Source organism: Theobroma umbraticum, unplaced genomic scaffold (assembly GCF_002168275.2).
Source record: "Theobroma umbraticum cultivar Fairchild unplaced genomic scaffold, ASM216827v3 scaffold_55.0, whole genome shotgun sequence".
NCBI classification, from domain to species: domain Eukaryota; kingdom Viridiplantae; phylum Streptophyta; class Magnoliopsida; order Malvales; family Malvaceae; genus Theobroma; species Theobroma umbraticum.
The window spans coordinates 1,736,296-1,763,199 of record NW_018397270.1 but is presented as its reverse complement, the minus strand read 5'-3'; the positions used below and the strand labels follow the sequence as shown (position 1 = coordinate 1,763,199).

The following is a 26,904-nucleotide window of genomic DNA, read 5'->3' as shown; positions in this document are numbered from 1 at the left end:
TTAGTATTGATTTTTAATTGTTTCCAATTAGTTTTTCTTTAATTTTTGGATTAATTAAATAAGATTAATTTGTTTTATAATTTTAGTAATTAGTGAAACTTTTGAAACAAATCTCTATAGGAACAATACTCTACTTCATCACTATATTACTTGTTCGATACATATACTTATGTGTGCAAAATCAACAATAATTTGTTAACCTTTGTGTGCAGGATGCATACCACCAAATTACAACAACAAAATCATGAACATGTTGCCAAAATTCTTCTCTCCACCCCTTCTATAGTTCAATTTTAAAATTTACTTAAACATCAATAAGGCATCCAACAATGAGCTTAGGTACTCCTTCAATAAGGATGATAATAATGCACACACAAATTTCGAGTCAAAAACAAGATTGAGAAATTTGGAGATATATAACAATCTAATTTATTAGATGAGAAATTACAATTTCTAAGAATTTTTTAAAATAAAAAATAATCTCATAATAGTTTTCTTCACTAAATTCGCTTCAAGGGTCTTGAAAACTTGATCTTGAACAATTACAATTGATCTCATTCTTTAGACTAAAACAAGATCGAAAAGCAACTTTTTGAAAATTCTTAAAGCCTAATAACGATGTGTTTCAAAATTTCTTCAAGTAGCTTCAAATTAGAGATTTTGGAAAAACTTTGAATCTTCAAAATCTTCTTCTAACTTGTGTTTTAAAATTTTGGAGAATTCCTTCTTTCACATCTTTCTCTTGAACTTGTATGCTAGAACTCTAATGTGTTTTTGGACGTTCTTAAACTTTGGGTAAAATATAAAAACTTCCTATTAATCACTTTAAAAGACATTTTGACCCTTTTTGTTTTAAAATGATATTTTTGACAACGATTAATCATGTTAATCAATAATTAAAAAAAATATAACTTAATATTACATAAACCTTTTAAACACAAGTACCCTCCTTACGAACTCATCTCTTCTCTCCAAAAATCTTAATAAAAAATCTACAAAAATTTTCATAAGCTTTCTTCAAATCTTCATCTTTTGCATTTCGGTCAACCTGAAAATCTTGTAATAATCAAAATTCATACTTCCAATTTCTTTTTTCTTTGAAGATTATTCTCTTTTCTCTTTGCTTTGTTTCCTTTTTCTTTTTCTCACAACTTTACCTCTTTTAATTAAAGGAATTTTGATTTGAAAGGAAAAGGGAAATACATAGAAATTGGTGATGTTTCATGACCATTACCATTTGAAGAGGAGAAGATTCACTAACATTGATCACATAGAGACTAGATCCGCTAAGGTCTTTTATTTTTTGTAATTTTTTATTTTTTTTGTTCAAAATCCTATTTTTAACTATGACTTGATTTGTGTTTTTTCGATGATTTGGTTATTGGGTTTAGTTCAAAATCTTGTTATCATGCATTTTCAAAGTTCCAGGGCCTTCAAATCAAATCAAAATTCTTTTAATTTTTTTAATCAAGGTTTCTTTTAATATTTTTTTTAATCAAGATTTTTGGGAGAGCAATGAACAACTTTTTTTAAAGAAATTATATCTAAATTGAAAAAAAAATATGTTATAAGGGTATTTGCGTTCTTAAATTTTTGTATGAGATTGGATCTTAAATTTTTTTAACGATTAGCTAACAGTGTTAACAAAACAAAAGGTTAAAAGCATCATTTTAAAATAAAAGGACCCAAAGTGCATCATTTTAAAACAAAAAAGACCTAAAGTGTCCTTTTAAAGTCCATGAAGTGGAGTTTTTGGATTTTACCTCTTAAACATTGGAGACTTTGTTGTTCAGATCTTATTTCTTAGACTTGTAAGAGTATGTCAAATGGCTTGGTGGAGTACTTTATTGATACTGCTAAATGAGAGATTTCACAAGAATTTAATCTCTTTGATTTTATCCCTAAATTATTTTAATTTAATTAGAAATAAGGTAGGATAACTTATAAATGATGTTTTTTTATTATCAAACTCTAAGAGTGTGTTTGGATTGCAAAATGGAATCGAGTGAGAATGGAATGGTGATTGTCAAACTCTAAGCATGTGTTTGGATTGCAAAATGGAATAGAGTGAGAATGGAATAACCATTCCATAGGAATACAATAAGAGATAAATAACTATTATGTAGTTTAATTTATGCGAATAGAATAAGATATAAATACAATTATGAATTATTTTAATGTTTGGTTGATAGAAATAGTTCTAAGAATAGTTAAAGAATAAATAGTAAATAACAAAAATACCATTTATTATAATTTTTAATTTTTAATTTAAAATATTTATTTTTAAATAATTTTTTAAAATATTAATAAATTACTATTATCGACGTGTATTTATCAAGAAATCGTTCTGGGTTTCAAGTATCAATACCTCATTCAAAAGTATGATACTTCTAGTACAAATTATGATTTTCAATCCGAAAACATATCCAGTTGACTCTCTCTTTAACCTATAGTTTAAATAAGCTTATTAATTTACAAAATACACCTTTTCTAAGCATTGAACATTCAAAAATTTGTTTAGAAAACATTTTTAAACTAGTGCTTACCAAGTTAAGTTACATTCTTATCCTTAAATTGAAATGGGAGTTTCACAACTCAAGAACAATGGCAGTTCCAAAAGAGGTAAAATGACTGACAAATTCTTTTTAAGAATTAAGAATGAGTTTCACTAAGTAAATTTTAAATAATGGAGAGAGAAAATGACAAATAATTTTTATAGAAGTTTGACCTTAACTAAATCATCTTAGAAAGAAAGAGTTTCAAATCTACTAAAAAAATAAATAGTTTTCAAAGTCTTCTTTCTTTATAAATGTGGTAGGATCTTTCAATTTATAGTAGGAAAACTTTTGGGGGCCTCTGCACTGCATTTTATGTAAAAACTAGTAGTTGGTTGCTTGGAAATTGCACCTAAGGTAACAATTTGTTACATATTTTCAAATTTCGTATGAAGGTATCAATACATACAACCCAAACTAAGAATTTTGATTTTTGTTTCAAATGTATCTATAACTACCATACTTGGCATCGATACCTTAAGCCCAAACATAGGAATTCTACTGTTTGTTTCAAATATATTGATACCTACCAAGCTTGGTATCGATAGATGAAGCTCAAACTTAAGAATTTTGCTTTGCTTTTTTTTCAAATCTATCGATACTTCATTTAATAGTATCAATATTTTCAAAAATTTATTAATACTTTATTCAATGGTATCAATACTTACTGCATAAAACTTAGAATTTAAAGTGTTCAAAGCCATTTTCTTGCAAGAAAATTTAACTATTTCAACTTAAGATGTCAAGGGGTTTTCATACTTGTTTAAAGACTCAATTAAGAAATTTTGATTATTTGATTTTATTATTTCAAAACTTAAGATCAATAATACGACTAACAAATGACAACATTCACAATTGTTAGCATCAATTCACAATAATCAAGTGCTGCCTGTTTATCAAATAACATCATGCTCGTTAATGAATGCAAAATAATTTTTATACATTTTGTATCAATTTTTGTACATTTTATAATAAATATTATTTGTACTCATGTCCAATATAAATCGGAAAAATTATATTAATGACAACATTCACAATTGTTAGTATTGATTCACAAATTTTAATATCAAGTGTTTATAAAATTCTCAAGACTCGTTGTATAGCACGGGGCTCTTTTAATTAATATTAATTAGTATATATATAAAAAAAAGTGACATTATTTTAAACCTACATTTGTTGCATACAATGTTCCAAACATAACGTACTTATATATAATCATTTAAATAAATATAAATAAAGTATAATATAACTTATGATCCTTGTTAATAAAAATCTATCAAAGGTTACAAATGAAAGTTTTGATGTGTGTGTGTGTGTATATATATGTATATGTATATATGTATATATATATATATATGTATGTAGAGACACCTATTTTCGGTAATATCAAGAACTTAGCCATTTTGAAACTATGAAAAACATGAAAAAGAAAAAATCATTTGCGCATATTTCTCTTATCATCTGTACAAAAAACAGAAAGGTATAACAAATATATCCCAATGAAGCCAATGACTATTGCACAAACACTTACACAGATGAAGGTATTCAAAGGACAAACTAACTTTCCAAGGCCTTGCAAGTCGAAGGAAAGGCTAATGCACATAGCTCAGTTTCACATAAATAGCCAGCCCAACTTGTCTCAACTTCCGGATCAATGGTTGCTAAGGTTTTGAATTCTTATATCAAGAATGCCACCAGCCATAATCATGAACCAAAACCCTGAAGCAAATAGGACAGAAATTTATGAGACTGACTGCAACCACAGCTTTTTTTTTTTTTTTTGAAAAGTAACAACAAGGACTAAATTATGTACACTATGTGCTATCACTACCCATGATATCACTATCCATCGCAAAAAATAGCATTAAGAAGTGTCAGCTGTCTCAAATGATACAAAGATACTGAGCCTGGGTGCGTGCAATTCAAAGATTAATGGCTCATGCAACAAGTGCCTTAAGGCTTGCTTCATAAACAGCTCACCTGGATACATACTAATTTATTGCCACCGTGTTTTCCATTCAAACACATTTTGCATTGCATGTTTATAACTACATCTCAACTAGACAACTATTGGGCCAGAGGATAGGAACAGAAGGTCAGGGCCCTTAGTATGCCATGTACCCACGATCAACCCCTCAAAACAGACTTCCATATCCACACAAGGAGAGTGACACATTACTTAAGTATTTGTGAGAAAGGACTAGTGAACAAGAAAAGTAATACTGAAAATCAATTAGTACAGAGACAAAATTGCTCACCGGGATAACAAATGAAATGCACAGCCTACCAAATTAATAGAGGCCTAACATTCTTAGCTCTGTCACATGGCTGGGGTCCAATTCCGGGATATTCTTATTATCTTCTCGGTCTTCAACTACGTATTCCTGATATTGTGATCCTCTATCATTAGAAGTGATATAGACATTCTGTGCTTTGACATTAATAAACAAAGTCAAAAGATTCATAAATGAGAACTGTCTGGGATCCTTTCTTTTAAAATGTGGGGGGTGCGATGGCTAGACATCAGATTAAACCAACAGAATGTCACAAAATTAAAATGAGATTATTACTACACATACTATGAAATGAAGCACAAGGAAGCTCATTTATAAATAAGTTGATGAATGCAACACTCAATATTCAATAGCACTCTCAACTTATAATTGAAACAAAATTCTTCCACCATTTTAATTTTAAAGTTGAATGGCTAATGTGTAAACCTGAATAAATCAAAACAAAATACCAAAACCAGGGTTTTCTCCTTTAATCTAATGGCATACCTTTGTTTCTTCTTTTTTTTTTTAATCTTTTGCTCAATCAGAGGGATACCTTTGTTAATTCTTGTTTCGCAAGAACATGATAATGTCGTTCATTGATCCTCTGTCCACATATAATAGCAATGAAGAAACCATAAAGCAAACCCACCAAAACAATTGCTAAAACTGCACGGCAGAAGAAAATAATAGATACCATTAAATTTTTACTTTGATAGTATTACATCAAGATGGTAAACTCAGCACGCTGACCAGGTATGCAATCTTCCATGTCATAAGGAGCAGAATGGTGACTGATTGAACTAATAGAGAATATTGGTACAATGATGCTACACACACAACAACCAACAAGTAAGAAAAGAAATGTTTGGATCAAAAACAACCAATATTAATCTCTTTGGTTTGGTTCTTTGGGTTGCATGAACCCAAGTTCAACTCATGATATTTAGAAAAGACCAAACTGTTTTTCCTTGTTCTTTGCTGCATAAGTTCCACTGGTCAAAGATATCCACACAGGACAAAGTGAGAAGCCTTCTAGGCAAATCTATAAAGCTTTCCTCACACCTTAAAGTGGATGCTTCTGCCATAACGTATTACTTGTCATTTTACCAAACATCCTTCACTTATTGTATAAACCACCAAGTTTGTTCAAGCAATAAATTAACATTTCTACCAAGGATTTCAATAAAAAATCATGTCAGAAAGCACCATCATTTGTCCTGAAGTTTCATAACAGTACAAAGATATTCTATGATCAGTATTCATTTCTCCCAGTTTCCAGCTCAAAATTGCAGGTTGTTTTTATCTTATCCCACTTCATGTAGCCAACCATAAAATTTTAAAATAAAGCCTACTTGACATGGTAATATGCTTTCTTAATGCTTAAATTAAATTTAAATACAATATTTTCCAAGTTAAATTTCCAATTCTTTGTGCAGTATAACATGCCTTCATAGTTGATTAAAAAAATTGCATTTACTATTGAGGTTTTGGAAATGGGTGTTGGCAAGAAATTCCAAAAGAGATATTTTTTCTACTCCAGACATTTCTTTACAATTGATTTAGTAAATTTCATGTAACTTTAATTTTATTAATTTGAAACTGGACTAAACTAAGCTTAATTTGTTAATAATTTGAACCCAAGATTGACGAGAGAAATAGAACAGAGGAGAGAATGAAGTTTTAAAGCATCATACTCACTAATATATTGAAACTGTTCAACCACCATGCTGCAAAATCACACTATGCAACATATACAGGAGAGGCAAAAAATGAAGCATATATAAACACTGCATGAGAAATTCAAAGATTAAGGAAACATATACTTCATGCAATTTTTATTAATCCAGAGAAAGATTAAAAGAGAAGGGGAACTAAGCATAAAGCTTGTATGTAACCATATGTGCATGCCTAAGTGCTTTTGTGTAAGTCTATGTCAGAGAGAGAGAGAGAGAAAGAAAACCCAGTACCAGCCATAGCATAGAACCCATAAGGATGTTCATCATAGCCAAACATTTCTCTTAGTTCCTCCCCATAAAACTTGTAGACCAGCACTCCTAGGAATGCCACAATCTGTTCAAAGCGTGGTTTCAATTTACATTATATGTCTGTTGTAAATTTGTAACACAGAAGGACCTTCAAAATTGATCTGCCTAAAGAACATTAAATCAGCAGCTGAGTGCAAGTAAAACATCCAGGATGTAAAATGTAGGCATCGAGAGCAGTAAATGGATTTTCAAAAAATGCATATTCTGCCTGAATTTACACAGCACAAACACTTGTTACGTTTTCATTGAAGATATTGACTCAATGAACTTCAAACAAGCTCTGATACTGCAACTCATCATTTTTCCTAGCCTGTGTCAAACCAATGTTTGCCACTTCAAAAGAGACAGGGGTATGAAGGTTACAAAAATATAGACATACCCAAATAGGACAATTACGCACATCTGACACTCATACCCAAGTCTGAGCAACACAGCAAGCAACAAAAGACTTCCTAAGATTGCTGTAGTATGCACATAGAAGAATGATGGGAGAATATAGGACCATGTCTAGAAGTGATGTTCTTTCCAGAGGTTTGACTTCAAAGTAAAAGCAACAAAAGATCATGGGTGCTACAGATGGAAATTAGGTGCATCGCAATGGATAAATTATTCAAATAATATTGATAACACAATGGGTGATTGGCCAGCCCAAGGTCTTCAGAATAGCACTACTTCTCTAATATTTGAAGGTTTACGGGATTGTATGGAGTTCAATATTCTAGTGAGAAAAGGTGAAATGCTATACTTCAAGGCTTAAGTGCTCAAGCAAACAAGACAAGTCATGGTAGCATCATACAATGTGCAGGCAAATAAGATAAGTACAAAAGGACAATAAGAGATAGAGAGCCCTAGGCAACCACAGCAACTGTTCCCTAAGCAAATACACTTTAAAGATGGAGGCAACCACACCTTAATGATGCCACAATTTTTCAAGGCTTTTATTATTATTCTTTGCTCTCAACTGTCAGGTTACAATATAAGCATGTGTGTGAGTGTATAGATATGCTATATGTGTATAAAAGCTTTGAATTGACACACAAACACACACACATGGGTTTTCCCAATGCTAACAGCACTCTATCTACTGGTAAAAAAAAATCAATAGTACAACCAGAAACCAATTAAATTAAGGTTTAAATAATAACAAAGTCCCTAAGCTATGTTCATTTATGCAATTAAACCCCTATTCTTATATTATATCCAAACAAGCCACAAGCCTTTAACCCTAACAGAAAATTAACAACCGTCAAATCCAATGCCAGTTGACATTTTCTGTTCACGTGACATATGATGTGGCGAAGTGGCCTATTCCACATCAGCTACCATGTGGTTACGTCATATGCCATGTGGATAGAAAATATCAGTTGGCATTAGGTCTAACAGCTGTTAATTTTCCATTGTGTGTACAAATCAAAGGATAAAAGCTTGCTCGAGTACAATAAAAGTATAGGGACTTAGTTGTATAAATGTACATTGTTCAAGGGCTTTTCTAGTACGTAAGTCTAGGATTAGCATGTAACAACTAAAAAACCTAATCCTAATCACACTAGAACGCACAGATTTATGCAACAGCCAAGTTCCAGTAAATCTAGGATTAACCAAAGTATCCTTGCAAGAAGAAATTGAGAAAAACCTAAATAAACTAAACTAGTGGCATAATAACTTAAACGAACATGATTTCAGACTCAGGGTTAACTAAATAATAAGGACTAAACAACTTGCCAATAATCCCAGAATTTGTTCTGACTTTATTTTTCTTAAACTTCTGGCAGTAGCATATAACTCCCTCAGAAAAATTCAAATGAATCGACATTTAAAGAAACATGCCAGATCAATGAAATGGTATCTGACAGTCAACCATCATACCAGCTGAACAATTACAAAGATGAATGCATGGTCCCTTGCAACAAGGAACTGAAATTTCAATCTCAACCACCAGCGATCAGGTGGGACATTCGCACGTAATATGAACAGCGCCCTGCACTCTGTACAGTGAGCAAATGCAAAGCCCTCCTAGAAAAAAAAAATCCAAGAAATAGTATTAATTATCAAAATTAAAAACAGAATTTACAACATAAAGATAGTAAAATCATACATTTATTTTAGCTACACATGTAAAATTAAATGAACACGGAGATACTAAATATTTCTAAAATTCCTTTATTCTAAGGAGTATTTAAAAAACCTGAGAAGGAGTCACAATTAGAAACTCAAATTCTGTAAAATTTTGGTATGCAAGATTGGCTGGATAAACTCAAACAAATCTCACAAAGCTCAATATTGGTTCAAAAAAAATTTCTCAAGTTCGACCTCAGTGATAATACACATAATATAAGAATCTGTAAGATAATAACAAATGTTTATGCTACATATTATAATTATCAAATACTTAATGCATTACGTTATTGCGTGAATTAAGCTTGTCTACTTAAACAAGCCAAACATGAACACAAATTTTGAGCATGCCAAACTTCTCATTAATAGAGCATTTCAAACTTGAACTTTCCACAAGTGGCTCAAGTCATTTCCAACACTAAGAAAACAGCAAAGAAACAGGCAATAACCTTGGTTGATCTCCAGTTATCAAGACAGGATCTATGGACATACTTCTGAGTGCCCTTGCAGTGGCACGGTGCGATTAAGTCATCACCTGTAAAATAAGTAATCATGTATCTCAACATAATTAGATCAGTTTTATGGTTTGTGTTCTGCACAAATCATCTTCAGTTTTCTCAGAAAAATGGAAATCCACCATCCAAGGTGATGATAGGGGGAGGAGGGGGGAGGGGTGGTGGGACTAGTGAACACCTCCAATATCGAGGCATATACGGCATTGCGGGTGGTCTGCATTCACCAGATGGCAAGTTTCATCAACGTTAATATCTTCCAAATCATCATCAACAACAACAGAATCCCCCCCAATGGCTGTAATTTCACACGAAGATGAACATTCTTCCGATCTTTGCGAAATATCAGACTGGCATAAGATGGGTTCACTTTCTGAAATATCTTCCTTTTGACTATCATTTGATACTAATTGCATCGCGAATTATAAGGAATCTCTACTAAAATAATAAGGTCATTGCCAGAGCAATAGCTCCTACTGAGCATTTCAGTAATAGCCGAGGAACCTGAAAAATATAGGAAAACAAAGTTACACTGATCCATAAACACTTCTTGCATGAAAGATCAAGGTGTAGCACTACACGTGAGAGCAGATGACAGCATCAAATATCAGGCAATCAGCATCCCAAATTGCTCTTAAAACTTGTATAATATCCATAAAAAATTTAACTATGAACTAAAAAAAAAAAGAGTATTTCCAAGCCAGATGTATATCTATAAACTAGAATAAATTAGCCACTGAATTTTTAGGTGGATGCGAACCAATGGGAAGTTCCATAACAGCAAACACCAATCAAAAAGAAATGCAAAGATTCTAAAGTATTCTCTCTCTTCCCTGGCAAATCGTTTGATTCCTTTGATTCGTCTTCCTCCCATATCATTCAAACAAGCAAGAATTCTTTGCATCAATAAACATATGAAAAAAAAGGAGACTCTATCAGACCAAAAACCATATAACGCATAAAAACACAAGCTTACTGAGTTCAATAATTGAAAGGGAACCACTTTCCCGGAAAATTACAGAAATCAAGAAAGACCCAGATTCTTAATTTCTTCAGCATATCAGAAAATCCAACGCTATTTCAAGATTTGAGAAGAAAAAACCGAAGCCAGTTAACGAATATAGGCAATTCCATAAATGTGTGGGAGAAAAAATTGATGGGCAGACCTCAGACTTGACATTCAGCAAATGTCTTGAGCAACTTCATCATTTGATATTCACATGCATTTGGTTGATTATTTACTGGTGAATATCCAGCCAAAGTCAATCAAATTGAAGATAGGAGACAATAGAGACACAAGAAATGACAGACCAGAACCTTGGAGAAACAGACCAAAATTAACTGATAAGCAAGAGGAAAAACCAATTCTGTTTGATTTGTAATTAATTACACTAATAATCAGCAGTGATAAACTTACCATATAAATATGAAAGACAGAGAACAAACCACTCTCTGTTGTCCACGCAAGGCCAATGCATTTTGTTTAGGTGTTGGAATTGTATAGCTATTGGGCTAGGTTAATATCCATATAGATCTTGGCCCAACAAATCTGGGCCCTTGTCATCTTGCCATAATTATCATTTATTATAGTTATTACCCCTACAACTTTATAGTTATTCAAATTTAGACCTCAGTAGGATTCATGTGATATATCAAACTTTTATATAATTAGCTCTATGTGATGTGTACCCATCTAAATGAGGCTTTGCCTTCCCCTTTTTATTTTAAGTTTTAATCATCTCCCCCTTTTTTTTTGGGACGCTATGGCTGGACCGAGCCCTACCATGCTCGAAGCCACGTTGGTTGAGGTGTCAAATTTACCCCATCAATGAACCCAAAAGAAAGAAAAAGAAAATAATATTTAAAAAAAATTCTTAAATTATTTAAATATTTTTAATAAATATTTATTTTTTATTACATTCAATCAAGTTTATATATTTTTAATTTTAATAAAAAAATTTATAACTAATATTTGACTAATTATTATTAATCGAAATATTATTTAACATTTTACACCAAAATAGTGATAGAGTGACAATGATATAACATTGATATAGAAAGTAAAAAATGTACATGACCGTAATAGTATATCAACTTATTATTTTTATAATATGTTGGCATATCACTTTAGTATTATGTGATATAGAATAAAATATAATATTTTAACTAATAATATTTAGTCAATTATTAATTATAAGAATTTAATTGATTCAAAAATAAAAATATAAAAATTTAATTAAATATAATAAAATAATAAATATTTATTTAAAAAATTTTCAATAATTTAAGAATTTTTTCAGATAATATACATATCAAAAAAAAAAAACAAAGCAAGGAAGAGAAAGGCAAAGCAAAGAGGGGAGGAAGAAGAAAAAAATTTGAAATGTAGCTGCCACGTATCAATATCTGTCATGTAAAATCTTAATTTCTTTTTATCCACAAATATTTGGAGTATTTTTTAGTGTTTAAAGTTCCAAGTGTCGTAGTGACAATTTCATACCCAGTGCCACTTAATTATAAAAATATATGATAAGCTATTATATTATTTATTTTCCATCAATCATAAAAGAATTGATAAGTACTATTATAAAATATTATAAAGGTCTTGATCCGAGACAGCTACGAATTTAATTCCACTATTAATGTTAGTATTTGTAGTTACGTTAATATTATTTTATTTATTTTAGTTAAACTATATCTACACTTTTTTTTTAATTTCAATTGCTCTCTTATGATATTTTGTGTTTTTTTTTCTTAATTAGTATTTTATGGCTTTTTTTCCTCACTAGCATTTTTTAAATAATTTTTATTCTCGCAAAAGATTAAGTTGTTCATTTTGTTTAATAAAAATTACAAAAAAAAGAATAGATAAATTAATTTTTAAGGGTATGTTGATAATTTTACTAGATGAAATGAACATCTTAAGAACTTATCCACAATATTCTAATTGAGAAAAAAAAATCCCTATGGTACTAATTGAGGGGAAAAAAAACCACATTGTGTCATGTGAAGCCACAATAAGTATAGGTAGAGTTTACCTTTTATCATTTTATAATAATTATATATAAATACAAATATTTTTAAAGTATAAATAATTTCAAAATTTGTAATATTAATCAATGAATTATTTCATACTGTTAAAACGAAGGAAAAAAACATTTTTAATAAAAGTAACTCAATGTAATTAAAAATTCTATTTCAAAACTTCAATAAATTGTATTAATATTGATAATAAAAATATTTAGAATAGCAATTTAAAAAGAAGTTGCGGCTTTATTTTGTTTAGCAATTGTGCATATTTCTTAAATTGAATTTCAATCCTTGTTTAATACTATTATATACAAATGTAAAAACTATTTACATAATAATTAAAAATTATTTAAAATGATAAATGGTGATTTAAAAAAATGTAATGAGTAAAATATATAGTTTATCAATAAAAAATTTATCGATGTACTTGAGCATTTGACTTATTGGTTAATGCATTATTTCTTTGCTTAAAAAAGTAATATTAGAATCTCCTTTTTTCCAATTATAAAAAAAAAATCCATCAGTGTATCATCAATGAAATACTAATATTAAATATTACTAACGGAATAATTGTTAAAAGAGAAAGCAAATTGTTCACACTCAATTATGCACAATTAATTCATAATTGACATCTCTTAAGGGTTGAATTGTTAAGCAACCCATGAGAGGAGGCGTTGACATACACTAAAATTGTTAGAACTTGGAATTTCTTCCTAAAAGTCTCAAGTTTGAATATGGGAAAGACGATCAGATATGAGAAAGAATTATTATTTTTATTTGGTGAAATATTCTACAATAATTAATCAACAAGTAATTTTAGTAAATTTAGTAATTAAAATACAATTTATTATAATAAAATTTTTCCAAGCCTCATTGTCTCAAGACCCTACGATTTCATATTTTTGTTAATCATTGAATTTATAGAATGACTATATTATAGATATTGATTTCGTCTCTCAAACGTAGGATCTAACTATGCCGATGTTTGTATAGTTAAAAGTTTAATGAAGTTTCACATGCACCCAAAAAATAATCAATTAAAAGAATAACATTATGAAGAAGGTAAACTGCCTTGACAATTTGAACTTCATCTTTTTTGGTTTCTATCATATGCAATCCTACATGATGCATTTTTAAACAAAGCAAATGATTTTTGGTTTTAATATACTTTGCATAGCCCCATTTTGTGGGTTGTGTTTAGACCAACTTCATTTGGCTTCAAAGCCTTCTTGTAGCCCTAGGGATCTTCTTCTAGTTACCATTATTTCTTATTGTCTTTTATATTTTTTTAACTACATAATGCAAAGTGGTTTAAATAATGAAGTAATACACTAATACTGTAGTTATTATTATTATTATTATTATTATTATTATTATAGTTGTTAATTCATAATTAGATTAAATAGTTGCAAAAGGGTGTCTTGGAAAGTTAAGGAAAAATCATTACATTTGGAGAAGAAAATGCTTTAACTACTTAGAAAAACACATCATTGTCTCTTACTTCCACATTACATCATCCACCATCCACGGCTTATTTTGTCAATTCTTGGAAGTATAGTTGAAGTAAAATAAAAAAGACATAATGATAAAAAAATCTTGAATTATTTGAAAAAATTTAAATAATTTTTTATTCTTTTATTATATTTAATTAAGTTCTTATACTTTTATTTTATATCAAATAATTAAACCTTTATAATTAATGGTTGATTAAGTATTATTAACCAAAATATTATTTGTTATTTTATGTCTATGTGGCATTGACGTAATGTTGACATGAAGAATGAAAAAAATCATATGATCATATTATCATACTAAATCAACATGTCACGTCAGCGTCATTTAACACAAAATAATAAATGACATTTTAACTAAGTTAACCATTAATCATAAATATTTATTTGGTTCAAAATAAAAGTAGAAGATCTTATTTGATTCAAAATAAAAATATAAAGATTTGAGTAAATACTATAAAAAAAATAGTGACTTATTTCAACTTTTAAAAATAATTTAAAATTTCTTTTAGACACTATGCCAATAAAAACGAAAAACCCATTAGGGTGAAGTAAAATGAAAAACCTCAATAAAAAATATTAAAAAGTAAGGCCCCATGACAATGATAAGAATTGAAAACAATGGTGGAGTAAAATGAAAAATAACTTAATAAAATATGTTAAAGTAAGGCTCTATTCGACATAACGGGTGAGATTGACTGTGCTAAGATTGAAAACAATGATAACAAAACCAATGAATGGACCAAATGTGCTTAACAAAAAGTAATACGGACAATGAAGTGAAATGTGGTAAGAAAAATTGACCATTAAAGTCATTAAACTAAAAGTTTATAAATAAATTAGACATAATATCTTAAAAAGTCCTTAAATTATTTAAAAAATTTAAATAAATCTTTATATTTTATTATGTTCTATCTAGTTTTTTGTATTATTATTTTAAGTGAAATAAGTCCTTAAGATTAAAGCTTGTCTAACTATTATTAATCAAAACGACACTTGTCATCTTTTGACGTGGCATGAATGGTGACGTTCAATCATGTGGCACTAACGTGGCACTAACGTGGCATGTCGATGTATCAAAATAGATAGTAATGTGATATGTTGATGTAACATAATTATATAAACATTTGATAGTTTCACCTTCCAAGCCAATGTCATGCTAGCCTTATGTGAGTATAAAATGAAAGATATCATTTTAACTAAGAATAGTTAGTTAACCATTAGTTATAAGAACCTATTTAGTTCAAAATAAATATATAGGGGCTTAATTGAATGTAATAGAAAATAATGACTTATTAGAATTTTTTTAAATAATGCAAGAGTATTTAAAAGCATTATACCAATAAGTTACTAAAATGTATATTTTGTATTTCATTTGATATTTTTACAAATCTTAAAAAAAAGTGGATACAATATATTAACATTTTAATCAAAATATGAGATACCAATTTATATGTTTGTAAAGGGGGCTCTTGTGATAAGAAGAGAAATAGTTGCAAAAAAGTAAAAGAATGTATCAAAGATGGTGGAGAGGAAGATTAGAGTAGTTTTTGAAGTACTAATGGCATGTTTGGTGGAGGGGAATGGTTAAGCCATTCATTGGTAGGTGAATCATTGATAGCTTTTTTGCTAACAGTTAGTGTCATAGAGACGTAATTCGTTTGTTTCACATTGGTAGGTGTTTAGCATCCTTTCGATGCCTAGTGAGTTGAGTTATATTTTACTCACGAGTCAATCCATGTTATGCTTATGTTTACAAACTATGAAACATGTTTTATAGATTATGAGTATGTTATCATAATGTAGCCAAATGTTTGAACTTATTACATTATGAATGTTATGTAAAATGTGTAAAGTGGCTCGAGCGCCCATATGGACACTCAAGGGTATTGAGACATATAAATATTATGGTGTACTAGAAATGTGACACTTGGATGATATACAAAATGTTGCACTTACACTAATATGTTAAGAAGTTATATATATGTAAAAAGTTGCGTATGATGGTATGCATGAATTGATCTTGTATGCCTATAGACGTTTATGTATGCTTGCTGCCTTGATGAATGTTTAATGATGAATGTTAAAGAAGCTTGTTTTGGCCTAGTGGGCTATACCCGCCTAGGTTCATGTATCGATCATGTTTCACTATAAAATGAGATATGACAGTTTGTAAGAGATGTTTCTAAACAAAATGAGTTGTCTATAGGAGTTATTTACAAGAAACATTCGTATGGATAACCATTGGAAGGTGTACAACTTGATAACTTGTGATTTGCTATAACTTTTTTTTAGTTAAAAATGATTTGCTACAACCTAAGCTCAATATTGAGGATTATATTGTGGTTGAAAACCTTGTGATTGTGACTCCAAGGCCTGAAAGTATAATGTCCTTACTCCTTTAATTAAGGTTCATCTATATCACCACCAAAATTAATGCTTTCACCGATGAAATTTTTTGTCAATAAAGGGTTAAATTTCGTCGATAACATAAATTGCTGACAACCTATTAACAAAAAGTTTTTTTGAAATTTAGTCAAAAAAACCTTAGTTGGTAAAGCTACATCAACGACAATTAAGTTTTCCTATGGTAAATCTTTAACAGAATATTTCGTTCAACAATTGGTCGACAATGCCTCTAATTTCTTGATATATCTCTAACGGAGTATTTAATTGGACAGTTGGTTGGCAGTGCATTTAATCTGCCGATAACATTATTGGTCATATTGATTAGTTTCTAGATGGTGTTTTTTGTCAATAATTTACCATTAAAATTATCAACAGAACCTTATTGATTATTTTTGTCTAAGGTTGTTATTATTTCGTTGGTGATAATGTTATTTCCATTAGTAATGCAACCCCTAATTTCATAGGTAAAAGATTTAAAAGTATTTTTTTAATTTTTAAAACATAATATTAAAAAATTAAAAATACATATATAATAATTTTAAATATTAGAAATATGTAAAAATATTTTTTAATTAATAAAAACATGAATACAAATTGTATTATTTTTATTACAATCAATTAAAAATAAAAAGTCAAAAGCGTACAAGAATATAAAGAATCCAATGAAAAAAAAATAACAATCTATCTACTAGTATCATCCTTTCGTCATAAGGGTTCGCCAACTACTTTGGTGAAGATTCGACGTGAATTACCAACCACATCACTCAATTGAGAAGTTACTGGGCGCCAGACTTTAAGTTCATTAAAAGTTAAAGTAATCAAATGTCCCTATGTTTATAATATTAGTATATAAGATACTTTCTTAGTCGATTGAAAATCTTCGACTGTGAATATTCTATTTCTGAACTACTTGAATTAAATATAATTACATTGAAAAGACCATTCCTTTCAATTTGATCATGTTTGATAAGTGCGGTTCAAAAATATAATTCCCAATTAATTGAGAAGGAAGATCATCAGTCGACAAGGAAGATCATTAGTCAACTCAAAAGATGATCTTACATACTAATACTATGAGAACAAAAAGAATGAAATTTAAAAATCATGCTAATTGGAGAAAATGAAAATTAACCTTCGACAGAAGCACTCATCTTGAATAAAAAACATGCAAAGACAACAAAACACATGTTTTACAAAAGCACTCATTTTGTAGTCTTTATCTATTTTCCATTCAAAGATTTCAATATTGACAGTTCGTATATTCTATAACTTGACTTACCCATTCGAGATTATTGAACAAATAGGGACTTCGTAACAATATGCTCAATCCTTGCTTGCTAAATAATCTTGAATAAATTAGTCTAGTTCATTGAATCTACGAGTGATAGATTATGCTGTGCTCTTTCAACCCAAACTCGTATATTCCATTGACATGACTAATGTAACTAATGTTGACAACTAGTATAATAGATGAAATATTTTAATGTCGACAACTTGTATATTCTATGGACTTAAACAACAAATCCAAAATTAATTCAATTTGAGATTGGTCAATTAGGTTCTCAGAATATTCGAGTGATAGATTTTATTGTACTCCTTGAACCCAATTCATTCAAAAAAAAAAACAATCATATAAATATAAATTTATAATATATAAGTCATATAATAACACATAATAAGATAACTCACTTTGTACTAGCAACACTCAATGATTCAAATCCAATTTTTATGAAACCATGTATAAAATCAATTGAGCAACTAATATTATCAGACAAGGTTTTAATTGGCACACAAATTAACCAATGGCCATCCAAAGTTCTAAAGAGGAAACATCTACCGATATGGTTTGCTAAGGGTGGAGTAGCTTGTGTTTGAAGGTACTTGGAAATCATACATTAATCTAACTATTAAGGGATGTAAGAGATTAATCCAGCTAAGCCTACAAAATATTAGATATGAAGGGGAATCGACAAATATTCAATTAAATTGGGCTTGCATATATAATTTATAAAATAGCACTTGAAAAAAAAATACACAATCTATGTACATTACCAGGCTCCAGCTGAGAGAATAACCAGACTTCTACCCAGAAAACCAGATCCAAATCACAACCCCAGAAGGCATTATGCAATCCACACTCAAGGAGGGCACAATGCCTGGAACATAGTAGCTATTATAGCAATAACAGCACTAGGACACCATGAACAATGTAACCAGAGATTCAAACCCAAAGAACTGAAAAAGCAGATCATAGAACCACATCCCCATCATAAACATAACACAACATCAAAAGAACAATTAGAGCCAGAAATTGCCTCACGATTAAAAGCAAACAAGATCAAAGGGTATATATACAGAAACAGAAGACAGTTGATAATAGCTACAGATTAATCTATCTTATACGCAAAGGCTTGCCCTTTTCTCAAACGAGACATCTTCTTTGAAAAGATAAAAACTGTGAAGGCCTAAAGTGAATAATACCTCGTAAGTGGATGTATTTTAGAAATCATTGGTCAATACCTTAATGTTAAAGGCAGGTGGTGTTTTGGCCTGTAAAGGGGCATCATGGGCCTCTAACCATACGGGCTTCAAGCCCCAGTCCTAACAATTATAAATTTCTGAAAACAAAATCGAAAATAAATAAATTGCTTCAAATTCAAAGTAAAAGACAAAATCATGAATTACCATCTCTTTCAAAAAAAAAAAAAAACACTTACAGAGAAAAGAATGATATATTATATTAGGAATTGAGCTCTAACCTGATATTGATAGTATGATTATCTCAACAACAATGATTTTTGCTTGAGTTTGGAGGCTTTAGCCGGACGAGACGAGACAACCCACCAGTTGTTGCGGCTCTCTCAAGTGACAGCTGAAACTAGAAAAAGGAAAATTATATATAAAGGAATTTGTTGTATTATGATATTTAGAGAGAGAAAGGGACAACAAACAACAACAGTAAAGAAAACAACTAAACCTTAGACTTTTTATAGAGAGAGTGTGGGATTGCTGTTGGAACGACTCTTCTCTGTGTCTGTCTGTTTGATTTTCTTTTCTTCCTATAATATCTATAATGTCTCCAAATCTCCTCATTTCTTCTTCAACTCTGTCTTCTTTTACTTCAGGTATGTTCTTGCTTTACCTTTTTCTTCTACATATATTGCCATTTTTACAACTCTTTAGTTCCTTTCTACTATTGTCCTCTACTCCCACAAAACATCAGAAATCTCTCAGATCTTTCCAATTTTCTTGGTTTTTACTCCAAATGGCGATCTGGGTATCTTTTGTTTTTGTGATTCAACCTGCAAATTTGCTTCTTTTAATTCTTGGGAGTTAAAAAAGGAATGTTTTCATTTTTGATACCCAAACGCTATATGTTTTGGTTTGTTTTTGACAAAATCAAAATGTAAGTGAAATCTTATATTCATGTGTTAAATCTTATATTTTGAACTGTATGTCGAAACAAAAATGAAAACGTTCCTTTAACTGAGCTCATTTAGCTTGGGGATATATGTTTTTCTGTATAGATCTCCTTCATTTTATCTATTTTTGGTTAAAAACAGGAAGAGAGTATGCTTTGTTTCTTTGATTTGGGTTGTAAATTTGGTTCTTCAGGTGTTTGGTGAGTGTAACAGGTTGTCTTTTTTGTATGAAACCTTTCGTAATTAGAAAGTTGTGAAAGTCCACATCTTTTGGTTATTAGGCATTCCCATTTTGGGTTGTGTTTTTGAAGAGAAAATATTGTAAAAGGAAATATTGAATCTTAAACTTTCTTATGTTTTGGAGCTTTTCATGACCAAGTATTGGATCTCACCTCTTTCCTTGATTTTGTTGAAATGTTGATTTGGTGTGCTTAGTGTTTATGATTTCTGTGATTGATTCTGGTTCTTTGGGTAGTAGATAACTTAAATGGTAACTTTTTTTTTGTTAACTTTTACGGTGATTTGCAATGATGATCTTCTTGCAAAATCTGAGTAACTTGACTTGATTGATTCTATTGTTCCTGAGAAACTGTGAAATAGGACAAGGGAAAAAGGCCTTCCTTCAGCCTTTTTTCACTGCAACTAAGTTCTCTTTCTATTTTTCTGCCTTCAGATCTTTGTCTTTTCTTGACTTTCATTTGAAACCATGACGTGTTTAAATTGGTTAGGTGGTGGAATGTGGTGAACAGATGGCTAGTTTGTGAACTTGTTTTCCTCTCTCTCTCTCTCTCTCTGTGCGTATGTGTGTGTGTGTTTGTGTGTGTCCTTTTTATGATACCATATGCTTTCTGACTTACAAGTGATCATTGTATATAATTTTCCTGCTGCCTAGAACTCCGTTAAATTATGCCTAATGAGAATTTGAAGTATGAAGAGTGTTTGGATTGCTTTATTTCATTGTTTTACTTTGTAAGTATAATTATGACCTTGTGTTTGATATAAGCTGTGACATTTGTTGCCTTTACAGTTAGGTGTCGCACAATTTAGTGTAAGGTTATCTTCTTTTCTTGAATAGCTTTGGCTTTTTCTTTCCCTTCTTTCCCCCAGTTTTTCTCAACTAAGTTAAACAAGGGGGGGGGGGGGGGGGGGGGGCGCTTCAGACTTCAGTTCTCCATTTGATTGCTTGGTTCCCTTTTTGAAGCTGTTTCTTGCTGATTACCAATGTTTTCAATTATCAGTTTTCTGGGATCCATTGATTTAGGCAGTTTTATCTATTCGATTGGGGTATCTGTGCTGAAATGTGAAATCAGTCCATGCATTGCAAGATTGGGAGTTGGTCACTGTTTTGGATGCTTTGTTCTGGGACACAATTTCTATTGTGGTTTACTTGCTTGATTTGACAAATAAATTTATCTTTGATGCCTTAACTTCTGATAATATAATAATGCAATAGTCTCCAGTACATTAAGCCTAACAAACTATTCAGGGATATTGTTGGACTTTTGGATTTTTGTAGTGTTTCTGTTTATTGATCATTTGGTAAACAAAGGAATATCTAATTTGTGAGAATGGAAGTGTTCTTTGTGAATTGCTATGAGCTGGGATTTTGACGGAGTCTATTTTGATTATAAGACTGTTTGTGATCATATGAACCTTCCTTTGCAAATGGTTTGCGAAGAATCTAATCATGTCCTATGATTCTTCAGTGCTTTGATTATGTTGCTTATGTTCAGTGTAATGTGTCCTTATCATATTGGATCCTGCTAATTGAATTTGCTCATTTCTGCCATTGCATGCTTCGTTGAAATTTTGGATCAATGATTTTCTTGTCTTTCATTTTTATTCTTCCGTGTAATCTTCCATGTTGCTGCCTCATTATTGTGCCCCACTGTGTATCAGAGATCTGATGAAAATCTATCTGGTTACTGAAAAGCCCTGCATGCTCACAACCAAAAATCTGAGATGAAATCACATTTTGAAACTTTGATGCTTCTTCTATATACTAGTGGAATTTTGTTTGAATACTATTTTTATTATGTACAAGATTACTTTATGTTCTCTTTTCTACTGCTATATGTCTTTCTGTGGTTTACCTCTTTTGTGTGTCAGTTGGCTCTATACCTTTGATGCCTAGTTTGTGATAAGTCCATATATATTTCTGAAATTATTGGAATAAACCACTCTTCTGATGGCTAAGGTGCTCTTTGTTCTCAGGGGGGCTTTGAGTTTGTTGTCTGCATAGTGCTGGCAGTTGTTGTGTGATATCTTGGTGCATTCTATTTAGGAAGCTAGATGGGTTCCAGATTCCCATCTCATAAGCTCAGCAATGGGCTTTATGTGTCAGGCAGGCCAGAGCAGCCTAAAGAAAGGACCCCAACCATGAGCTCAGTGGCCATGCCCTATACTGGTGGAGATATTAAGAAGTCAGGAGAATTGGGGAAAATGTTTGATATCCCCATGGATGGTTCTAAGTCCAGGAAATCTGGGCCTATAAGTAGTGCTCCTTCAAGGACTGGGTCTTTTGGAGGTGCTGCTTCGCATTCTGGACCAATCATGCCTAATGCAGCGCCTCGGGCAGGCTATACTACGTCAGGTCCAGGTGCCACTGGAGGCATGTCTGGTTCAGCCTCATTAAAGAAGTCAAATTCTGGACCATTGAATAGACATGGGGATCCTGTAAAGAAATCATCTGGTCCACAATCTGGGGGAGTAACACCAACTGGGCGCCAAAACTCTGGTCCTATTCCTCCTGCTCTCCCCACAACTGGCCTCATCACGTCTGGGCCCATCTCTTCAGGGCCACTAAATTCCTCTGGGGCTCCTCGGAAAGTTTCTGGTCCTTTGGAATCAATGGGATCAATGAAAGTGAAAGGTTCTGCTGCTCATAATCAGGCTGTGACTGTTCTTAGCCAAGATGATGACTTTTCTTTCAAGAGGAACTTCCCAAAACCAATATTATGGGCACTGATACTGCTGTTTGTAATGGGTTTCATTGCTGGTGGTTTTATTCTTGGAGCAGTTCACAATGCCATTCTCCTTATTGTTGTTGTGGTTCTTTTTGGTGCTGTTGCTGCATTATTTGCTTGGAACTCCTGTTGGGGGAGAAAAGCTGTTATGGGTTTCATTGCTCGTTATCCAGATGCAGAGCTTAGAAATGCAAAGAATGGGCAATTCGTGAAAATATCTGGGGTATGGGACTTAATTTATGATTAGATATGATATTTTCATAATTGCTAGTAGCAACTAGTGATCTACATTCACATGAACATCCCAGTTTTTCCAATGATTTATTCTTCAAATCCTGACGGTCTTTTCTCTTCCTCTGTGAAATACTGCCTTTGTTGAGGGTTCCCTTATAGTTGGTCCTAAGCCAAGATTAAGGACAAGGGTTTCATTAAGTAGTTGACAGCTATCATGGAATTTGTTGAATCTTTATATATGGATCATATTGGAAATTGATTACGTAGTGGGAAAAGGCTTAGATTGATCGTGTTGTACGTTTTGTTCCTAATGGTTTTTGTCACTCTCTATGTCCTCCCTTCTTTAAAACTCTATTTTCTGATCATTGGGGTTTGTGCTATTGAAATTTTTAGAGAGTTATCTAGCTCTGGTAAATTTATATAAAGAATCAACTTTGCAAGTAAGATTTGTCTCATACAACCGAAAGTGAATGAAAGAAACTAGCAGAACGATTTCAGGAGTAATCTCTGTCCTTAAATGAAGTTCCTTAGAATTGAGGTGGTGGTTAAAATTCTTATTTTTCTAACTGAAATAACTCATATATTTTAACTACTAACCAGGAAAAATATAGGAATACGAAAGTGGATAAGGAGGTTAAGCCTGTGTAGTTACCAGGTAGTCTTAAAAAGTTCTTTATCAATCATAAATTTTCCCTTAAAGATTGTTTTAACTTAAATTATGTAAACTATTTCTTCTGTATGATCTACACAATTTGAAGTGTGATTAATAAAAATTATAATTTATGTTGATGTCATGTTGCAACTTAAGGTCCTATTGTAATTGCCATGGGCTGCACCTGTTGGATCAAAAAGCGTTAATTTTATGTACATATGATCCCCTGTAACTGCTGCAGATTTTCTAACTATTGAAAATTGAATTACAGGTCGTTTATGCTTGTCTAGTTGTGTTTTTTGTTGGTATCATTTAAGTTTATCTGCTTGTAAATATGTAGATGACATCGATTGTGGCTGTAATTTTTGAAGGTGGTAACATGTGGGAATGTGCCTCTTGAGTCATCCTTCCAGAAAGTTCCAAGATGTGTGTATACATCTACCAGTTTGTATGAGTATCGAGGATGGGATTCCAAAGCTGCTAATCCTACTCATCGTCGTTTTACTTGGGGGCTCCGATTATTGGAAGTGAGTAATTGAATTGTTAATTTGTATTCTATTTTTTCCCAAGTTCTTATGACAACGTTATTTTCCATGTTTCTTTGTAATTTACATTTCACAGAAAGGCTTACCCATATTTTTAAATTTCAAGTTGCTGAGGATTTTGTCCTCTTCAAAAAGGTGAAAAGGAACAAGGCTTTATTGGCTTAAGTATGCTGTGAAGTGGTACATTGCCCTCTGGTTAAGTTGTATTGGGGCAGATGTGCTGAAACTTGTGTTTATATGTTGTCTATGGCTGGATATTATGCCCCTATTATTATGTATATTTTAATTCCCTTTTGTCAATTGGTGACTTTTATTTCCAAAGTTTTCGTGCATAATAGTTTTTGAGTCTTTTGTCATAGACATTTAATGGACATTGTTTTATCTATGAGTTCGTTCTTCACTATCACTTGTGATATTGTGAAAGACCTTGTGTCTTGTTTCCCGTTTGTTCAGTCTTGTACTGATCTGTAGGCTTTTTACTCATTTTGAATTATCAAATTTATTATACGGTGCTTCATCAAGTAGTCCAGAAGCTTTGATCAACTTAACTAATTTTATATATTTCAGCAAAAAGAAAAAATTGACTACTGTTTGCATGTTTCTGAGAAGATGGATAACCTGTCATCATGTCTTTCTTACACACCATCATCATGGGATCTAAGTTGTTGGAGGATAAATCCTTTTTATCTATTCTTTTAGATTTCATACTTTCAAATTTAACCTTTTTTGTGTATGTCATTTTGACAGAGGCGTGCAGTTGACTTCTACATCTCTGATTTCCAATCTGGGTTGAGAGCATTGGTTAAAACGGGCTATGGAGCCAGGGTGACTCCTTATGTGGATGACTCAATTGTTATAGATGTCAACCCGGCCAATGAAGCGTTATCTCCAGAGTTCATCAGGTGGTTGGGAGAAAGGAACCTTTCTAGTGATGACCGTGTAATGCGCATGAAAGAAGGGTAAATGTTCTCTTCTATTCATAGTTTTGCCATAATATTAAGTGCTTATGTTGCAGATAATGAATGGTATCTTGAGGGTCTCCCTATTTGACTGATGGCTAATAGGGCTAATTCTTGAGTTTGCAAATTTTGAGAAGTTATCTTCTACAATTCATTGTTTTCAAAATGACTATTCTTTTCTTATATTCTCCAGTAGTAAGGATTAGGTGACAATGTCTTTATGTGCCATAAACTGGGATGGAGAGTGAGCCTGAAGTAAGGTGGCCCAGTGCAAAGATGTACGTCCGGCTTAGATTGATGTGGGATATAAATTATCTAACTTGGTTATCGTTGAATTGTCTTATGCAGCAGCATCATACTTATTATAGTTGAATTGATCCACCAGTCTAAGTATTGAATGTAGTTATGAAATTAAATAATATGGAAATTTAGGGTTGCTTAGAGGATAGTGAAGGCTCCGGGTTGGGGTGAGAAAGTTTAAATTGAACTAAGGCCAGTTTGTGGTTTTTTCTGAGGTTATACTGTTTATAATCGAGTCCATTGAATGGGCATCTGTATCTATAGCAATTTCATTATCAATTAAATTGATGGAGTCATCATGGGGTGCTTGAAGGTCAGAGCTTAATAGTTCTATCTCTAAGCATATGAGATGCAATTATGTCTGCATTGTGTAGATAATGGTTGAATGAGTTGGCTTTAAAGCTCTTTTTCTTATCCCAAATCTTAGAATAAGTTGGTTTGAAAAAATCTGATCATGTTGTAAAGTTTTTTGAGATTGAAATTTGACGTTTATAGGTATATCAAGGAAGGAAGCACAGTTAGTGTAATGGGAGTTGTTCAGAGAAATGACAATGTCCTTATGATTGTTCCTCCACCTGAGCCAATTACAACTGGGTGCCAATGGGCCAAATGTATCTTCCCAGCTAGCCTTGATGGTATTGTATTGAGATGTGAAGACACGTCAAATACTGATGCCATACCTGTTTAGTAGCATGTGCATTGTAAACTTTTTCTCAGCTGCAACTCTTTTAAAATTTGTTCTCTTAGTCTTCCTTTTTCTATTAATATTTGGCAACAATGGTGGCTGTGGTAAGGTGGTACGATGGTGAACATTGCAGTAGAACATGAGAAGAGAGGCTGGGTGGCGTTTCTTATGATTTTAACTTGGTGTATAGCTTTTCCAGGTTTCTTTGCCGATATATTTTAATCTTGTAGGCTTGAAGGCTGTTGTTATGGGAATGGGTTCATGCAGTTGGGGGCATTCTTATGTGTTTGAGAAAGATTTGGGATATTGTTAAATAGAAAGAAGAAAAACATTACAAGGTATTTGAGTATATTTGTGGTTTACATGACAGTTTTGCTTTGTTTTTTTAGGCAATGACAGGCTGGAAACCATTGATGACTTACTAGGGAATGAATTTCCAATCTGGTGTGACACAATGCTTGAATTTCATATTGGTAATTTGTGTAAAGTAATGTATTTTCAAAGACACGTTTTGTTGAAAATGTTATGAGGTCAATTTGGGTTACCATGGTTTACCATTTGGAATGTTCCAGCATTGTGTTGTGTGGCTTTGTTAGGAACAGGACACTTTGTTTCCTTTGACCTTTTCTGCTTTGTACTATTGTTTTTATTTTTTATTATTATGGAACATTTGTGATGATTTCATTCA

General features: G+C 31.6%; 2 protein-coding genes and 1 long non-coding RNA gene across 5 annotated transcripts; 1 reads left to right on the top strand and 2 right to left on the bottom strand.

Moving 5' to 3' along the window:
• Nucleotides 1-3,976: 3,976 nt before the first annotated feature.
• LOC110426286 (RING/FYVE/PHD zinc finger superfamily protein) lies at nucleotides 3,977-10,870 on the bottom strand. 3 transcript variants are annotated; one of them, XM_021441479.2, is made up of 8 exons: nucleotides 10,670-10,870; nucleotides 9,685-10,007; nucleotides 9,441-9,526; nucleotides 8,743-8,889; nucleotides 6,799-6,901; nucleotides 5,385-5,497; nucleotides 4,814-4,939; nucleotides 3,977-4,274 (listed from the first exon to the last, which is right to left on the bottom strand). In XM_021441479.2, the coding sequence occupies exons 2-7, from the start codon at nucleotides 9,917-9,919 to the stop codon at nucleotides 4,847-4,849; spliced, it is 777 nt and encodes a 258-aa protein (XP_021297154.1). In that variant the 5' UTR covers nucleotides 9,920-10,007; nucleotides 10,670-10,870; the 3' UTR covers nucleotides 3,977-4,274; nucleotides 4,814-4,846. The 3 variants fall into 3 exon arrangements, with proteins under 3 accessions (XP_021297154.1, XP_021297156.1, XP_021297155.1); XM_021441481.2 differs by having other exon boundaries at nucleotides 8,743-8,886; XM_021441480.2 differs by lacking the exon at nucleotides 10,670-10,870 and adding an exon at nucleotides 10,480-10,613.
• A 6,229-nt stretch (nucleotides 10,871-17,099) lies between these two features.
• LOC110426185 (uncharacterized) lies at nucleotides 17,100-19,324 on the bottom strand. Its single transcript, XR_002446111.1, has 3 exons — nucleotides 19,213-19,324; nucleotides 18,974-19,071; nucleotides 17,100-18,688 (listed from the first exon to the last, which is right to left on the bottom strand). It is a non-coding gene; the product is annotated as an uncharacterized LOC110426185 (long non-coding RNA).
• Nucleotides 19,325-19,401: 77 nt separating this feature from the next.
• Nucleotides 19,402-26,904, top strand: LOC110426184 (protein SHOU4-like). Its single transcript, XM_021441342.2, has 5 exons — nucleotides 19,402-19,578; nucleotides 22,090-23,064; nucleotides 24,099-24,254; nucleotides 25,020-25,231; nucleotides 26,027-26,904. Exons 2-5 carry the CDS (start codon nucleotides 22,168-22,170, stop codon nucleotides 26,217-26,219), a joined length of 1,458 nt encoding a protein of 485 aa, XP_021297017.1. The 5' UTR covers nucleotides 19,402-19,578; nucleotides 22,090-22,167; the 3' UTR covers nucleotides 26,220-26,904.

What these genes read in the sequence shown, in the direction of transcription:
- LOC110426286 (XM_021441479.2), bottom strand. Translation starts at nt 9,919, where the DNA reads ATGCAATTAGTATCAAATGATAGTCAAAAGGAAGATATTTCAGAAAGT. An exon ending in ATAACTGGAGATCAACCAAG is followed by an intron (nt 8,890 to 9,440) that starts GTTATTGCCTGT and finishes TTTTTTTTCTAG; the next exon opens with GAGGGCTTTGCATTTGCTCA. An exon ending in TGGGTTCTATGCTATGGCTG is followed by an intron (nt 5,498 to 6,798) that starts GTACTGGGTTTT and finishes TCTGCCGTGCAG; the next exon opens with TTTTAGCAATTGTTTTGGTG.
- LOC110426184 (XM_021441342.2), top strand. Translation starts at nt 22,168, where the DNA reads ATGGGTTCCAGATTCCCATCTCATAAGCTCAGCAATGGGCTTTATGTG. An exon ending in AATTCGTGAAAATATCTGGG is followed by an intron (nt 23,065 to 24,098) that starts GTATGGGACTTA and finishes TAATTTTTGAAG; the next exon opens with GTGGTAACATGTGGGAATGT. An exon ending in GGGGGCTCCGATTATTGGAA is followed by an intron (nt 24,255 to 25,019) that starts GTGAGTAATTGA and finishes TCATTTTGACAG; the next exon opens with AGGCGTGCAGTTGACTTCTA.